The 20,104-nt window shown below is 27.1% G+C and overlaps 1 protein-coding gene across 1 annotated transcript; it reads left to right on the forward strand.

The window, feature by feature from the left end:
* Positions 1-7,934: 7,934 nt before the first annotated feature.
* On the forward strand, positions 7,935-9,000 carry LOC135924136 (aquaporin AQPAe.a-like). Its single transcript, XM_065459183.1, has 6 exons — positions 7,935-8,159; positions 8,208-8,334; positions 8,380-8,440; positions 8,500-8,704; positions 8,745-8,825; positions 8,890-9,000. The coding sequence occupies exons 1-6, from the start codon at positions 7,935-7,937 to the stop codon at positions 8,998-9,000; spliced, it is 810 nt and encodes a 269-aa protein (XP_065315255.1).
* The last annotated feature ends 11,104 nt before the right edge of the window (positions 9,001-20,104 follow it).

The raw sequence follows: 20,104 nt of genomic DNA on the forward strand, positions 1-20,104 counted from the left end.
AGAAATAGAAAAACATAAATAAAAAAAATAGGAAAAAAATGAATATATTATTAAAGGATATTATTTTTTTTACAATATATACGTTATGATTTGCCTAAGAATATCTAATATAATAGACTTTAAAATTATTATTTTTTATTATTGCATACAAGCGTTTAGTTATATTTGGTATACATAATCAATTCTTACTATTTTGAAATGCTTTAGGCTTAAAATCTTCTTTCCCTATCCTTTAGAAATAAATTATGGAATTTCCTTTTTTTCCGAAATTCTTTTGTCTCCTTCACTTGCCCTTAACTCTGGAGTTTCTAATATTGATGCTTCAGTAGGATGCAATGGTGGTTCGTAACGTGACTTCCCTTAAATTGAAATATGAAAAATTAACATCATAAGTTTTAACATATAATAAATTTAAAAGGTGAATTAAATAAAATCATCGGCAGAGATCTTTTAGCTCTGCCTTAAATCATTTTTTTTTGAAAGTCGAACTAAATACCGACCAAATGTTCTAAGAACCCGACCGCCTGAGAACTGGTATGTCTGTAAATCTTTAGTACAAGGTATTAAATTAAGTGTACTAGTTTAAAAAAATTGGTTATATTACTACTATAAAAATAAATTTTTAAAAACTTCCTCCGACTGAAGCTCTTGGTTGCCCTGTCGTAGCAATAGTCAATAGATTGCAACCGAGCGTTGGTTGGATGCTTTGACTTAACCTCCTAAAACTTTCTTCCTCTCGGCCCCTGACTCGTGGATTTTCTAGGCTTTTTCGAATAAATTCCTTCCCCCTTAACGATATCTCATAGCCAGCTATCTTTTCGCATTCATTTTTAATGTAAGGCATATCAATTATATGTGATACGACCCATATATCTAAAGCGTGATCTTTGTCTATATTTATAGCGTACGAGTACATGAATTCTAATAATTGACGGAAGGCGTCGGAGCATAAGGCTACATTTTGTGGTAAAAGAATCTCGTTCATACCAGATGGGTGCTGATTTCTCCAATATGATTCTGGCAAATCTGGCATCATTAATAATAGATCTTGTCCCACTGGACAAAATATATGTCTAAAGCATTTTATATATTATACATAATGACTGGAATAAGAAATTATACCTAAAATACCCAGATTTTGAGGCAAGTACAAATTTATGAGCTTCAAATCTATGCATACAATCAACGTGGATCATAATATCCGTGGGAATATCTCCAGACACGTTCCAAAAATTTTGTAAACACAAATTAAAGAAATCTTTTAATTCAGGTTGTTTAGAAGCAGGAGTAATCATTTTGCTCTTTCTCTTTTCACAAATATAAGGTGTCACCATTTTCAAAATTTACTTATTTACTATTACAAAAGAATCTAGAACACATTTTAATTCGACATTATATTACATTGGTAATTCATGCGAAGTAAATTTTGAATAAATAAATTGTACTTAATTATATTGAATTTTTAATAGGATCTTTTAAAAAATAAATATTTATAACTAAAATATTCCTCGCAGGGGCTGACTAGCTATAGGACCAAGTAAGCAATCTGCTAGAAAGGTCTTGCTAATATATATAAAAATCAGTTTAAAAGTTGCCAAAAAAAAAGAGTCCGATGAAATAAAATAAAATGGCGTCATACTAATTTATAATTTTTTATTATATTAGTTAAATCAAATTCACTCATTTAAGCAGCTACATCTACAATGTCTTCATTTATTACAAAAACAGTATCATCAACCTCACAATCTGTAACTACATCATCTATTTAATAAATATCAACCCCTTCATCAATCTGATAATAATACAATTAAATCTTTTATTCTTTAAGAAATTCTCTTATAATTTAATATCTTTCTAAATTACCCACATACAGTTGTAAATTTTAAATTACAAAGACTAATATTTCTGAAATATTTTTGAACGAATCCTATACAGTCAATTAATTACGAATAATACATCGAAATTGTATTATAAAAATAATCTAAAGAATGGACTGGTTACAATTAATATAAAAAATAATAGAGCACCAACCTTGTACTCTCAATTTAGACATTCGCATCGTGTCAAAGCATTTCCACAGCAGGCTACATCAATATTCGACATGTTATATTATGCAGTATAAATCAAAATAATGAAAACTCGATAATACATATTCAGTTGGTTAAGCCTATCTTAGAGGATCAAACAATAATTCCATTAGTGGGAAAAATAATTACAGAAAGAAGTAGGGAAATTACAATAACAATAATTTAAAACATGTAATTGAGATATAATTTTTTAGACAAGCCAAACCTATATTACTGATAATGAGATTCCAACTAAACGGTTTAAAAATTTTGCAAATTAAATAAAAACAATTTCATTGAAATAATACCTAAACATTATTAAATATACAAAGATTTTCTAAAGAACTATTTAAAATGAACCTAAAAAACAAAGTTATACCACGTTTATAGCAGTCGCGAAGATAGCGCAACATCGTTCTCCATCCCAATGCGTAAAATACGAAATTAAGTACACATTTAAGTGTTGAGAAATGCTATGAGCCAAATTCCTATAATAAATCCGGTGTGATATCGCTTAGCAATACTTCTCATATCGCGGTTCTAAAAACTTTCTAAAAATGAACATATAGGCTCTTTTATCTTAATGTTGATAAAGTTATTGTGCAGTTCTACATACAATAGAAATATAATTAAGAGTAAATTAAGTATTAAGGCTCTGTTCTGGTTTGTCTTATTTATGAAATTTATTTCTAACCCAGGCTAAACAGACTAGGACGCCCTATTTTGGTTTGTTTTATAAGTATATACATTAAATAATATTATTTGTTATTTATATTTTTTCCACAGAGTTGCTTAACCCTTTTTATATAAATCTAAATAGCATCTTTCTTTTTAGGCTCTTTAAAGGAAGTTATATAGCCGGCCAAACAGATTACTGTTTAGAAATATGACAACCCAGGACACGACCTAAGAGATTTAGCACAATATATTAATGTCAATGATCAATCTACCAATTGTTTACGATATATTTATAACGGGGAAATAATATAAAGACCCTTTGTACTGACGAAAACAACAAATTCTTCCGGGAAAATTTTTTTTGATTCATTAAACGATTGTTTTTCAAAATATGAACTACAATTAAAAAATATAATTGAAAAATCTGGCACAGAAAATATGCATATAGCATTTATCTATATAAGATCTGATTAAACGAGAGGTTTCTGAGGGTTTTAATATTTCCAACTAGAACCACATATTTAATCTATTTATTTGATTCACCAGGCGCGTACGCAGGAATTTGGTCTGGGGGGGGGGGGATAATAAATTTTTTTAAGAAATATTATTGTTTTATAAAAATATCAAGCATAAATTTATTAGGACTAATAACTATTTCTAAGACACTATTTAAATTAATGTGAATTATAAAAAAATTATATGTAAAGAATCACTTAAATGACCCAAAATATAAATTTGATTTTTTTTGAGTCTTTACACAAAAAGTTTCTTAGGAATATTTGCATTTTGTATGTTATACATTTACAATGTGAAATCCAATCTTCGTTGTGATTAAGCTAATTTTTCAATTATCTCATCCTTGCTTGTCAAATGCTTATGAATATTCAAAAGATCCAAACCTTTCAATCTACTTTCAGATGTTGTACTTCTTGGTATGTTTTTCAGAGACCTGCAGGTCCGGCCCCCGGGCCGGACAGTAGGGCCCGAAATTTTTTTAAAAAAACACCCAAGCCGGGCCTAAATTTTTTTTAAAAAACACCTAGGCCGGGCTGTATTTTTTAAAACAGCCTATATTTGAAATCGTTATTATTAGCTATAAAAATCAAAAATAAATATAATTTATTTATAAAAAACACCCAATCCGGACTGTATTTTTTAAAACAGCCTATATTTGAAATCGTTTTTATTAGCTATAAAAATCAAAAATAAATATAATTTATTTTAAAAAAATCCGGGTCGGGCCTGAAATTTTTTTAAAAAAAGCCGAGTCGGGCCTAAAAAAATTTTTAAAAAAACCTAGGCCGGGCCGTAAAAAATCTTTAAAAAAAATCCGGGCCGTGCCCTGTAAATGGTACTTATTCGGGCCTCTGTTATTCTTCTTAAAAAAGAGAATGTACTCCTATTATTTTACTAATGGGAAGAGTTTATAAACCCTTTTAATACTGGGACTATATCAACCATAGTTAATCTTATAAACATAGTTATTCAGCTAGTAAGGTATCATAAGATACTTTAACATATACATAATAAAAATCTAACAAATATTTTTTTTCTATCACCATCTGAAAAAGATTGGCAAGGCTTTTGTGAAAGTTATTTGCAGATTAGTAAGTGCTGCATGATGAATTAAAAATTCATTTATTTGGGTTATAAATGTATCTGTATTTAAGATATACTCTTCTACTGATCCTATATTAATGTTTTAACGATGAGCTGGCCTTGCTACAAGTCGAGGGAGACAAATATTAAACACGTATAGCTCTGCTTTTGACTCAACAATAAAATATGAAATTCTTCATCAACATTAGCCCTAATTTCCTTGAGTTCTGATAAAATGCTCTCCGCTATTCTCATCTTCTTAATCAAGTCAATGTCATGTTTTTAAAAAGTAATACTTAAAATAGTTGTATAATTAAATAATACATTCTAATGAGAAATAAAATTTGGAATAAGCATTGTATCCAATAATTTTCTTGCTTCTGAGGAAATATTTCTTTCAGGTCATTGTGATATTTCAGTAATAGCAAATAATTGGCTCTTCTAACTCCTTAAAAGCTGTTACTGCTTGATGGCAGAGACTCTATCTCGTTAGACTTGCAATTTCTTTTTCCCTGTTGGACAAGAAGTTTCAGAAATAATTATTATTTGACTAGAAATTTGAAAATGGTAGATAAATATTACGCCACTAAAAATTTAAAAATAATAAGTAAATATTACGCCGGAAAACTTGAAATCGAATTTAATTGATAAAATAACTTAGTAGATAAATGTAATAATAAATGTAATTAAATATATATTTTATATGACATACGAATAAATATTAACAAATATAAATTAATATAAACAATAATATTTTTGAAAAATATATCCGGCATCTGCATTTTTTGGCTTGGGGGGGGGGGGATTTGTCCTCCTGCCCCCCCCCCCACGCTGCGTACGCCAATGTGATTCACGCTTTAATCTTGATCTCGGAAATTTATTTGGGCGACTAAATTCTCGAATCTTTGGCAGATTGAAAAGTTAAAATAACTACAGGCCAAAAAAGTTACAAGGGATACAAAAGATCGCCAAAACAAAATGATGATAGATCCTAGCAAAGATATGAAGAAGGCCGTTTAATAGCGATTAACTAATAAGTGTTTATATATATCCTTAAAGTTCTGCAATACCGAAAAATATTAATGTTATATTTCCTTCCTATTATTTCTTTTTTGCCTGATTGGATATCACAACACAATTATAAAATAATTTAAAAATATTAAAAGATTTTAAAAATAATTAGAAGGTAAAAGGAAATATTTATTTTTGTATGATATTTTGTAATAAATAGAATAATAAACATTTATTAAATTATCAAAGTTATTGCTGAATATTTAAATTTAATGTGTATAAAACATTTAAATAGAGAATAAGATAAATATTTTGAATTTGAGATTTATTCCATACATTTTTAAAAATTTGGGACGGGCTATGGCCAAAAAATAGATTTTTAAGGCTTCTAATATATACTATTTAACAGTCAATCAAATTGCGTAATCAGACTATATGTATTGTCTTAGTCAAATCGCATAAGTGTTGGAATAGATTTTCGGAAATATTTATATATTGGGGCTAAATAAATGTTAAAGTTGATAAACGCATTTATTTCTTCAAAGCATTATTTTTATTTTAGTAGTCTAATTTTGCCAAAAATGTATTCCATGTGTTGGTAATCCCTATCCTATAAATTTATGATAATTAAATCCTGAACTTTTGAATTATTTTAAATTTATATACTGGTATAATAATCGAATATGACTGTTTACGTGATTTAACTGTAATATATAATTGATAGTAAGTCTTTTTTGCCAAAACGTAAGAAGTTTAAATAATTATCCAAATTTAAAAAGCTAATTTAAGATTTCATAAATAGATTTTGGAATTAATGAAGCCGATCTCGCTATATCCTCAAACCTATGATTTCGATTTATAACATTTATGAAAATGGTTGAGGATGCCAATAATAGGTAGCTTTAAGTCTAAACAACAAACTAGCTAATATTATACTGATAGTTTATATATATAATATATGTATATATAAGAGTTGTTAAAAGATACTTTTAAATGGATCCAGATACAGTTACAGATAAATCGTCTAAAAATTTGATACAGTTCTAAAAAGTTATCTTGATACAGATACAATTTTAAATGTATCTAGATACAGATACAATTTTTATTCTACTCTTATCTAAGATTTGAATAAACCTAAATTAGGATTCTATTGTGAAAATTTATCAAATGAGCTAAAATATTTATTCACTCGATATCACATTTATCAAAATATAACTAAATATAAAAATGTTGCTCATTTTTCAAAATTATACAAAGATCAATATGTTAGATTATATTAAAATTCTGAAGATTACTGTGTCCTATAATTTAAAAAAATCTTTTATCAAAATTATTTAAATTTTTAAATTGAAATAATCATGCATATTTTAAATAAACACGTCTTTGGTGGGTAATTGAATTTATCAATTAATAGGGGCGATCTGAAAGGCTACGGCTTATATAGAAATTATGAATTTTTTTTGAAAATGACCTCTCCAAAATATTATTTGGATAAGCTAAATTTGTATTTTTTGAAGGAGGTGGATAGGAAATTTGTCTATTAGTTTTTATGTTAGTCTAGTCGCCCTGTCTGTTAAGAACTATTCCTCAAATTGTGAAATAAACACCACCTATAATCTAACTATGATGCCCGGCTCGGATTAAAATTCTTCAGCCCTGCCCTGATTTCTTAAAAATATACTACATTTATTTTAAATATTTATAGCTAATAATGGCGATTTAAAATATTCGGTTTTAAAATATACTACCCGGACAGGTGATTTTTCAAAAAAAATTTAGGCCCAGCTCAGGTATATAAAGTAAAAATTTTTAGGACCGGCCTGGGTATATTTAAAATAATTAAAATAAGCCTACTGGTCTCTGGTTATAAGAAAATGTGTTTTTTTCGGCAATGTATTATTTTTTCAAATTTAATTCATTTTTTTATCGCCTTTTTTTATAATTTAAAAATCTGATTTTACCGAAAACGTATTCCATCATTTTTGGTTTACCTACTTTATGAATTTTAGACCATTTTGCCATGAACTTGAACTTAATATAATTTATATTAGTTCTTCAATAGATTTTTTATACAAATTATAAATGACTTAATATTAATTGTTTATTATAGCATTAAGAGACAATAAAAATAGTTAATATTATAGTTGACACCAGATCTTGTTTTGGATTACAATCAAGCAACCCACTTTCAAATAATAGACTAAAAATTTAAAACTTTTGTAAATCTATTGATATAAAAAATACATATTTTTTTACATTATTATTTTGTTTGACATTAAAATATCGCTAATTTCAAATAATTTTGTCCCAAAGAAAGAAAGAAAATAAAAGTATCAATTTAATTTGCATCACCTAAAAATCTCATTATAATGCAAAACCTTATAAGAAAAAATTTAATGTTTTTAAACTATTATCATTGACCGAATTTAAAAAGATTAATGTATTCAAATATAATTGTTGTTCTTTTTATTAACCTTTTCCCCTGGAGTTAAATTTACGTTAAAAAAAATAGCTAATCAATTTAACACATTACTCAAGTTTTATTTTGAAAACAAAAAATTCGAATTATCCAAATATCTAATGTCAAATATAAATATTTCGGACATCAAATTTTCACAACAAAAAGGGCACATAGCCGCGGAAAACGGACCCAGATTTTTTATGTTACCTTCATTTAAAACCGAGCTATGCAATCCCGGATTTTGGAGAGGAGCTTTAGGAGAATGCGTTGGTACAATGATGCTAACTTTCGTATTATGCGCTACTTGGATAAGCTGGGAACCGATTGAAACCGATATTGTTAAGGTTTTAGCTTTTACATACATGTCATATAATTTCTTTAAAAACATATAGATATCATTATCGGCTGGCTTTATATACACAGCTTTAATATATTCATTTGGTCCTATAAGTGGGGGGCATTTGAATCCAATTTTGTCTTTTAGTTTTTTGATTACTCGAAAGATTACTGTCTTCAGAGGTTTATTATAATTATATATTATACGATATATCGACTTTTTCGCAGGCTTCATATATGTAATAGCTCAATGCACTGGATCAACTTGTGGAGCCTTATTGCTTTTCGCGTTCGTCTTTAATTTAATATTGTATATAAATTTTTATAATGTTGTTAATTTGTAATTAGTTGTGTGCCGCATGATATTCGTAAAAATTTGGGAGTCAACATGATGAACGCTGCATTATTGCCTAAACATGGTTTTGGGTTCGAATCGGCTCTAACCTTTATATTGGTCTTTATGGCTTTGTCAACTCTTGATGCGAAATCGGAAATTCCTGGGTGCAAATCTATAAGCCTTGGTTTAACCTATAGTGCCCTCCATTTTGCGGGAGTTAGTAGACAATAATTATATGAAATACATTTTCATTTAGCTTACCTTTTCTGGTGCAAGTTTTAACCCTGCAAGATCCTTAGGTCCAGCTTTAGTTATATTTTATTGGAGAAATCATTGGGTATTTTATATTCATTAGATATTATAACTTTTAAATCTCTTATTATATTCATTAAAAAAAATAGATTTATTGGGTTGGTCCATTTTTCGGTTCCGCTATGGCTTCCCTCTTTTATTACGTTATTTTTGATCCCTACAACCCAATTAACGCTTACAGGATTATGAATGGCAATTAATTAACTATACACTTTGTTCTTTCTCTTGGTTCACATAGCTAACGAATTTTCGCAAGAATAAATGTCAATTAAACTATTAACTACTGTTTCTTTTTTTTTTCTTTCTTGGTTCAAATATATAACGAACTGTTGGAATAAAATGTATTAATTAGGAGATTACAATGTCTAACACCTAGCAATAAAATAGTAAACATTCTCAACGTTGTAGTTTTTTTATATATCTAAAATTTAATATTTTGTTCAAAAATGCTTTAAAACAAAGCTGATACTGACACCTTTTTTATTTCAATAAACTATTTTAAGCCAATTGATTATTATTTAATTTTATGAATTATATGATAGCCTACGGGGATGCAGATGGGTTCAAGCCTACTGAAAACCTTTTACAGCCCCCGTGAAATATTTTGAATTTTTATTTTACACTAATTTTAGATAGAGCTTCTTTTTTTTACTAATTTTGGAAATTTCTAAAATGTGAGTCCCCTTAAATAGATAAAGATAGCAACACCACTGATTTAGAGCTTTTATATGAAATCTCAATTTAAATGGGTGATTTCGAAAAAAAAAATTGTATATATAGAAAATTGCCAAAAAAAACATAACCTATAAGTTTTAAAAATAATTGGTAATATAGAGAAGTATAAAGCGTATATTATAAAACAGGAAACGGGACATGAACATGACAATATAAACATGATCTGTCCAAATACATTTAGATTTTGAAATATTATTGATAAGTATATTTTGCAAAATTTATCTAAATAAACAATATTGTCTCTAAGAAGATGGCAAGATTCCTTTTATATCGTCCTAAATTCATTTTTATTGAGTGATTCATCATTTATAATCTACATTAAAAAAGGGTTATGTTACATATAACACTGTCAACATATAGCAATTATTAAACAACGACCATTTTTTATAAAATGTAATAAGATCTATTTATTTTTTAATATTTATTAATGAAATAAAATGGTCAAGTCCGATCTACTACATATCAACCCACAATTATTGAACCACCAAGTTAGCTTCAGAAAAAATACATGATTCTTAGAGATCGAAATTAGAATTTTCGGATTGAGACACACGCACTCATCCTACTAGGCTAAAGACTTTCTTTAAAATGACCATTTTTAAATTTAAACATATAATCAAGTGATACTTTGATCCTATCAAAATTTAGTTCTTTCAATATCATACCATCTTATATCTTACATTAATCGTTAAAATAAATTATAGCTATTTCATGAATTAAGGAAAAAAAAAATTTTTAATAGTAGATATGAAACTAAATTTCTTTCTTTTGTAAATATTCTTTTAACTTATTAATTACTTTAGATGCTTCTTTATAAATATTTTATTTAATGCTTCATATTTCAAATTTAAAACTATATAGTTAAAAATTAATTAAAGGAGAATCCTCTACAATGGAACCAATAATATATTCTATAATAATTATCAAGTTATTCTGCGACTGCTAACGTGAAATGTATAATTTAATGATTATATATAAATCTAAAAGGACATACTTATGTTAAAGTTTTTGCCATAGCAATAAGTGAACAATATGTGCCGTATATATAGGAAAATTTGTACTTTAAATTTTCCATCTTTAGGTATTTTGACATTTATTTGAGTTTCATTGGCCATAGTCTGCAAACATATCATCTTTAGTATTAAAAAATAACTATAATGGTTACATAATATTTTATTATTGCGGAAGGTTCCAAATTTTTTTATTTGATAAATTGCCACATAATATTTTTCAGATTTGGGATACTTTTGCCATTTGATGGAGTAATTTCTTCCATAACCTTTAACCAAATCGATTTTTTTTACCTAGTCTGCATTCCCTTGATATCAGCATAACACAAAGCAGCGATCAAAAAGAAAAGAGAAATTTCATTGAATACTTTAGGTGAATACATTAATGCTGTAAACATTTTTTTAAAAATCGAACGCGTTAACGTTCATCTTAAAAAAAAGGAACGCGTTCACGTTCGTTCAAAATTTTATGATAATTTTTTTTAAATTTAATTTAATAAAAATAAATGTCTTATATTTTTTAACACAATATATTAGCCATGTTAAAAAATAATATAGTTTTATTTTGATAATATAATTATAAATGCAATATAATATAGCGAATAAAAAGATAATTATATTTATAAAAAAATCTTATTAATTTTTAATAACAATTGTAATTTTCATCTGATAGACAGGAACGCTTGGCAGTTAAAACGGAATGCATCATTAGCTATACTAAAAATGCGCTCTCAGCGTTTCGCATAAAGCTTCATGATTAACATTATCCAAAGCTCTACTAAAATCCACGAATGTGAAGTAGGAGGGCATTTTGTATTTGCAAAATTTCTGAATAATAATTTTCAGGGTTAATATTGTTCTAGTATGTTTTTGTTGATCTGTACGCGCATATGTATTTGGGGAAAAGATGAAGTATGGTATGGATGATATGATTTATTTTTTAAGAGGACCATAGAAATCTTTGAGACAGGGTGAGGGCTACGGTTAGGTAATAAGTGAATTTTTGTGGGTCTTTGAGGGAAATTACATAGGAAAATTTGTTCCATTCCACTGGAGTATTTCTGTTCTCCCATATTTTATAGAAGAGGGTTAGTAGGAAGGAAGATATTGTCATCATTTTAGGTATATAGATGTGATATTATCCAACCCCGGAGCTTTGTTTTTTGGTAGTTTTTTTTTACTACATTTTATATTTTATTTATGGAGAAACGAGACGAGGGTGGGACGAGGTTTGTATTTATGTTTGTTGGTATGGTTGCTTTCCGTGAGTCGAAGACCATCAATCAACATAATGCCATTTGTTCGTCCTGGTCAATGATTGCTTTTTCGTTTCCTAAAACTATAGAGGGGGGTTTTCTAAAACTACCAAGGTTTACATCGATATTTTAATTTTTATAGGCGTTATTCCTATATTCTTTCATAGCTTTATCGATATCAATGGCTTTTTTTGATATGTAAATCTGTCTGTCACTCCGCAAGAATCTCTGTATGTTTTCCATAAGTCGCTATTCAAGCCATTCTTCATTTTTAGTTGATTTATTTTTTCTAATGTCTCACAAGGCATTCATTCTTTCCTTGAAAAAAGACTTACATTTGGCAAACCATCATATGATTCTGCAAGATCATTTTTAAATAGTTTCCAATATTCTTCTACGTTTCCGTGCATAGTTATGTTTAAGAAGTTAGCTTTTTTCCAATATCATGCTTAATAAAAAATTATTAAATCTTTCGGCATTTGTAATTTACTGAGTTTACGTATAAATTTGTTTTCAAATGATTTGTACTAAGTCCAGTCAAGTTTTGTCTAATTCTGTTATAATAGCCACATATATTCATTATAGTAATATTAGCTATAATCATTCTATGATCCGACAGGTTTATATTAGTTGTTGCTTTAACGCCATCAAACCACTGGTGAAATTTGGGATTTCTGCCCAGCCCTCACGAAAGATATTTTCGATATTAAAATTCTTGTTTCTGCAGAAATCAAGAAGTTTCTTGCTATCCTCGCTATTCGGTTGCTGTTATGGTAGCATACCCGATGACATTACTGCTAACATATTCTGCTTCTTTACCAATTTTCAGGTTTAGATCGCATAGAACTAATATATTATATCTGCACGGTAGGGAGTGGATCGTATTTATCATTATGTAGATGAAGCCTAATCTTTCATTTCTAATTGGTGGGGCATAGAAATTTGCTATTATTATCGGTCTAAAATTTGTGTTTAAATAGAGAAGACCTCATTTTTCAGATATGGGTACGAATTGGATGATAAATTTATGTATTAGTTTATTTATTAGGAATGTTATCCGACCAGATTGTGCTTCCCGAGCAAATTATTTTATAGTCGTTAAAGTTTTCAGTGTTATTCGCTGGATAGTGGGTTCCTTGATTATCTATAATGTCTACTTTAACCACTTCTAACTTTAAGAGATGTGCTAGTTTGTTTTTCATTCCATTATATTTAGGCCAGGTGACGTTAGAAAGAATTTTATTTGGTCTAGAATAAAGATTTAAAAATAGGTTATAATAAAGGAAAATTTATTTTAAAAGAATCTAGCTCTTTATTAAAAAAATTGAAATATGAAAAAGGAACAGCTGATTAAAAAATATAGGACATTTTTCTTAAAAAATTCTGATTAATATTAAATTTTTCAAATAAATAAAAATAAAAAGTGTTTTTAAAATTGAACGAACGTTAAATTCGAACGCGTTTATCAAAAAAAAAGGAATGCGTTCACTCAAAGTTCGTCAAAAATAAAAGAAACGCCTTTCATCATTTTTTTTTAAAAAACCCCTTTCATCATTTTTTTAAAAAAAACGAACTTCGTTCAACACTAGAATACATCGATTTAAAAAATTGGATATTATACAATTATTTAAAAGTATATATATATATAGTGATTATTTAAAATTAAAATAAAAATGAAAATATTTATATTGGCAAACATAGTGCGATTTAGTTTTAAGAATCTCCCATGTTTGTCTTATGAATAAACGTAAATGTTTTAAGAAAAATATAAAACAGTTGCTTTTTATTTTAAGTTATCACCCCTTTAGTTCTATATATTTCCTAGAATATTTTTGATATTAAATGCATTTTAAAAAATCTATTCTTATTTTTGAGATTAAATGCATTTCAAAAAATCTATCATTTGTAAATTACATCTTTTATAATGTATATCTTGGAGAAATAAATGTGAACCAGGAAGACTTATTATTTGCATGGATTCGATCTGTAATGAATATCGGTTTATTGAGTAAAAAGATAAAGATTCTGGGTTAAGAGAGAGAAAAGCATGTTTTTAATAAAAAAACTTTACCAAAATTTCATAACATAAAGAAACTTATGTTTAATTTTAATGCACATACAAACATACCTAATTTACAAATTTAAAAATAAATACAAAGATTTAATATCTCTGATATAAATAAATAAGTAAAATTATTTCCTAAAATTGTGAATATTATTTCGCTTAAAAATAAAAAATGAACCGCTAAGAATTTTTTCCCATATTTGCTCAAGAAAAATATATAGAGCTAAGAATTTTTGTTGATGTTCATAGATTTTTTCTGAAAATCAGACGATTTTTCTAAATAAAAATTTTTTTTTTCTCACAATTTTTTTATTTGATTTCTTAAAAGATGTATTAAATCGCTCAGAAATTTTAAATATTTTTTAAGTACAATTAAACCTCTAATTTGGGCACCGTTCCAACCAAAATTTTTGCCAAATTTAAACAGTTATTTAGCAAGACTTTTTATTTAAAAAATTTTTTCTACCATCTGATATATTCATAGTATATAGCAAAAAAAAGTGAGAATATGTTTAACAATTTTTGAGCGAGTTTTTTTTAATTAAAAAATTTGATTTTACCGGAAATGAATTTCAGCATGTTTTGAATACCTTTCTTATGAATTGTAGAGAATTTTATCTTTAACCTTTGATTAATTTATAATTTATATAAAAAATCGATTAAAAAACTAATAGAAATAGTTCAAAAGTTATAATGGTAGAGTTTATAAAAATCGACTCGAATAGAGTCTTTTACAAAATACATGTGAAAAAAAAATATATCACATAATTTCTTATAAGGCTGCGTCCAAAATGTTTTGAAAAAATTATTAAAATTTTAAAATTTTCGCAAATTAATAACAAAATTTGGACACAGTTTTAAAAAAATAAAAATAAAAATATTCAAAGTGCTTGATATGATTCTATTAGTTATTTATTACAAGATATGAAAATATTTAATTGTATTTATTATTTTATATTACCTTTCAGTTACTAAACTTTGTAAGAACCTATTATTTGATAATGGTTATATTTAAATTTTATTTATATACTTAATAAATACATATATGTTGTAAATAATTGTATCATAAAAAACAAAGACCAATAATAACTTTTATTTTGCATAAAATATATATAAATAATTATATTTGATTTATATAATAAAATTGTAATAGAAATAATATAATATCTTTAAAAGTGCATTATTTTTATTAATAACTATAAGGTATTTTTTCTTTGTTGGCATTATCTTGATCTAGCTATTATTCAATAATAAATATCAAATAATAGTAATATAATATAATATACAGAAATTATAGTATCATCGAGTTTATATCATTAAGTGGGTTAGCAATTTCATTAAGGTATGATGCAGCCTATTAAAATATATTAATTTTATATACAAATATAAAATAATACTGTTACTAGATGTCAATTTTCAGATTTCTAAAATAAAAAACTATTTTATATTTTTGTCTTTTAATATTTTACATTTGTCTGTGTCAATTTAAAACTTGACTCAGAATTTTAGGTAATATCATCAATATTTTCTTTTAACCATATATATTGTTCAACATATAGTAGATCCTTATTTTCCAGTACCTTTTAAATTAAATTATAATTTTTTATTTTTATCAGATTTTGTTGGGTGAAAGAATATAATTTATTAAATTTAGCCTTTACAGCTAAAAATTTCTTTTTCACTTGATCATATTTCATCCCAAATTTTTCTATTTTCTATAGAATATCTAATTTTTAAGTCATTTTTGCACCAAAGGTTGTGCACTTTTATACTTTCCATAAAATTATATTCTGACACTAAAAAATATATTAATATAAAAGGCTATAATCGTTTGGATTAATAAATTTATAAAAATTAACAGCATTAAAAATTGTACCTACTAATTTTTTTATAAATTCACAAATAAATAAATTTTGAATAAATTTTTATTCGAATTTTTTTTTTTTATAAATACCGAAAATGAAATTGGACACTATTTTATTTTTACATTAAAAATAGCTTACGTTATTTTTTTCATCAAAATTTATTTATTTATATTTTTAAGATTTTGGACGCAGCTTAAATAAAAAACTAAAAAATATTAAGCCTACCCAGCAAGACGACTAAGTGAGCCGGCTAAACGAGCTGACTAAGCGAACCGACTAATCGAGTCGGCTCATGCGGCTCCTTGATCGGCTTGAGTCGGAGCCGTTTTTTACGACTACGAGCCAAGTTGCAAGTCGTAAAAACTACATTATTTAATAATACTACAGGCGACAATATCTAAATGTATAAAATCAATAGGATGGAGTCGGAAAAAGGTTGAAAATGAGCCTGTTAGAAGAAACGCCCCTCAGATTCTCAAAGAATATGGTATTAAAATGAAAAATATTTCTTTTGAAATTAGGTATTTCATTGATTAGACTGAGTTTAATACTTATATTATATCACACCATGGATGGGCACACATTGGAAAAAGGCATTCCGTTAAGTTACCTCCCTCCAAGGGAAAAAAATATCTGTATTATGTTCCATATTGGAAAAAGGCATTCTGTTAAGTTACCTCCCTCCAAGGGAAAAAAATATCTGTATTATGTTCCATAGGAATAGGTGGGCTAAAAAATACACTATTATCGACGGCTGATGTGGGTCCAACTTTTATAGGTGAAAATTTTTGACATTCTGTATTCCGTTACAAATAAAGAATATGCTGGCTCCACCATATCATCCTAGCTCTAATGACCAGGCTGAGAAAATGGTAGCCATAGTAAAATATTGGATTAAAAAGACCAAGAAAAAAATGATGTTTGGATGGCCCATTTATATTATAATTCCAGGAATTATGAAGGTTTTACGCCAGCTGAATTGTTTTTGGGTCGAAAGACCAGAGTGCCCATGGATTTTTTAAAACAAAAAGGCATTGCTATTATATCACCATGTGGAAGAGTAAATATAAAATTTCCAGTGGGACAAAATTATATGGGCCCGTTTATTCGACAATAAAGAAAAAATGGGAAAAGGGTTATATAATAGTATGTGGGTACAAAATTGAATCACATAGCGTTCCAGGATGGAATCATTGGGATTCGTTACAATGACCATATTAAGAGACGAGAATAATAATAAGTGTGTAAATAGTACTAAATATGAAAAGCAATATATATAATAGATATTTGGTAGATGAATGGGTTTGTGTCAACTAAATTTATCCAAAAATTATTGCGTAAATCAGTGTATAAATCTATGTGACCATAGGGGGTCTTTAAAAGAGTTTGACTTATTAATTTGACTATGAATGTAAACGTATGTGATTAGTCAATTTAAATTATTACTCACAGTTACTGAATGTATAGAATTCGCATATTATTTATTGAAATAGCCTTATTTCATAAAATGCTTATTCACAGTGGTAATTACACATTATTTATTGAAAGTATAATAAAATTATGTTTTTTCTCAGTCAGAGAATTTAAAAGTGTAATATGATTTGGTATTTAAATTAATATAAATCGGTGATATCTTGTTGATTTACCCATGTGTTACTTGACATCATTTAATATACCAGTTATAAAAAAAAATTTTTATATAGTAATGTTGACTTTATAAGTTCGTTGATTAGAAAATTACAATTTTGCATTTTGGCACTTTTTATAGTATTTTGGTGAATTACGGATGTTAAATAACATTTGTTGAAAGAAATTGATTATTTTTTTTTGTAAAATGAAGTAAATTAATTAAATTAGGTCCTTTATATCATGCTACCATGCAAACCCCATCCCAGTTGGTTGAATTTAATAAATACTATGTATCTTTGACCGTGATCCCAAAGAATATCGGAAGGGAAATTCAACAATTTCAGAAATAAACAGTCAATAGTAAAAATAATTTTAAACTCTATTTAGCGGAATTTTAATAACAGAAAGGTCCGAATTTGCCCTGAGTGGATATTACCCTGGGTTCGATAGGTAGCCCATGAATCGGTTTCTGTTTGGTCTGTGTTCTCAAAATTTCCATCCAAGCAATTTTAAATTTCTGAACCCGAATTCGGATCCACCCTGTTTTATATATTTTTTTAAGCAATACCCCAGCTTGGCCCTATATCTTGAAAATAAATTGCGAAGCCCTTGCGCTAGCTCAATACAGGCCTACTTCGAGTTGAATTAAAGGCTTTGAAAGTAAGGGGATAATAAAATTCTGGGTTCAAATCTAGAAGACATGGTTTATTATATAGTGTCCTCCATTTTGTAGTTTATATAATATTTGCATAAAATATATATTAATTTAGCTTCCTGGTGCAAGTAGTTCTAACATTGCATCTAGTCTAGCTTTAGTTATATTTTATTTGAGAAATCATTAGGTATTTTATATTCATTAGATATTATAACTTTTAAATCTCTTATTATATCTATTTAAAAATATTGATTTATTTGGTTGTTCCTTTTTTCGACTCATGGCTTCCCTCTTTTTTTATGTTGTTTTTGATCCCTACAACCCAACGCTTACAGGTTTATGAATGGCAATAAAACTATTAACTATAGTTATATCTCTTGTATCAAATATTGAAAGAATTGTTGCAATAATAAATGTCATATAAAACTATTAATTACATTTTGTTTTTTCCTCTCTTGGTTCAAATATCTAGCGAATTATTGCAATAAAATATATTAAATGAGCGAATTCTATGTTTAATATATATTCATTTAAATTATTTCGTTCAAATAAATATTTTAAAACTAAACTAAGTGAGCCTTACAGATACTGACATTCTAAACTTTAAATTTCAACAAACTATTTAAAGCCATTTGAATTGTATTAATATTTAATCATGTGAATTATATGATATTCTATTTTTAAGCATTTGTGTCGTCAGAGGGGGGGTAGGGGGGCTCAAGCCTAATATAAACTTTGGAGTTCCTCCATCATGAGATGTTTTGAATTCTTATTTGCTAATTTAAAATGGAATTACTTTATTTTGCAAATTTTTTAAAATATTCAAAAATTGAGTCCCCGCATTGATAAAGTTAGCGATGCCATTGATACATACAGGGCATTTATGTGAAATCTCAATTTAATTGGAAGCAGGGTTGCCAGATGTCACGATATAACCATGATTCTCGCGATTTCATACCAAATTTTCTACTCAATCACGTTTTCTCACACTTCACGCTTTTCTCACGATTTTGGGAAACATTGGGAAAATATTAAAATAATCATACTTTTTCTCACGTTTTTAATTTTTTCAAGATATTTTTAAAGACAAATATAAAGTATTGGAAATTTTAATATCAAATATTTAAAAAAATTGTAGTATTTGTTAATAATCCAACCGATCATATTCATTGGTCAATATTTAATTTAACTAAGCCGTCTAATAATACTCCCCCATCTTTCATGAACAAATCTTGATTGAGTAGTGAGACATATTGAAGGGAGTATACATAAACCAAATTATATTCTTAAGTTTATTCAATCTAACCTTATTAGGGAGGACAGCACTTAGTATAACCTTAAATATAATAACAATGTTTATTCCAGAAAAATTATCTAACCAACCCCCCTGAAAAATTTGAAGAGCCCCCTCAAAATTTTGAATTTATTTATACCAAATCTAATTTTGATAATAAAAAAAGTTGGATAATAGCTAAAATAATTTTTAAAAATAATTTTGAGCCCCCTTAGAGTCCAAAGGTTAGTGACGTCCCTACTAACCTTATTAGAACAGCGCTCAAAAATCATATCTTTGGTAAGTATAATGAATTTTTTTTAAAAATGATTAAAAAAACTATAAGCTCTCTAAACAAAGATATTTGTGTTTTTATAAAATATTTTATAATATTCATTTTATGATGATCGTATATGATATAAGTTGTAGTACGAAGTAGAAGAGACCAGGGCTATTCAGCGCAAAGGGCTTGTCGGTTCAGCCTATTTTATTTTAAAACCAGTAATGTTTATAATTTATATTTTTGTATTTGTATCCATATTTGGGAAGAAAATAATATATATTTAGTATTTAAAATTTTAATTTTATGACATGTTTTTGACGGACGTGAAAATTACAATATTTTTTACTTTACATTATTGGGTTGTATTAAAAATAAATAAAAGTTTAAACATGGCAAAATAGACAATATATGAAATTTAAAACTATATTTTAATATTTAGGAAAGTTTCAGATTGCTATACAAGGCTTAAATATATGTTAAGATCATATTAGTAATATAGGAGTTAATAGAATCTTAGCTTGTCGGAGCTCGAT

This window comes from Gordionus sp. m RMFG-2023, chromosome 2 (assembly GCF_954871325.1).
Source record: "Gordionus sp. m RMFG-2023 chromosome 2, tfGorSpeb1-WG-v2, whole genome shotgun sequence".
In the NCBI taxonomy this organism is placed as follows: Eukaryota; Metazoa; Nematomorpha; class Gordioida; order Chordodea; family Parachordodidae; genus Gordionus; species Gordionus sp. m RMFG-2023.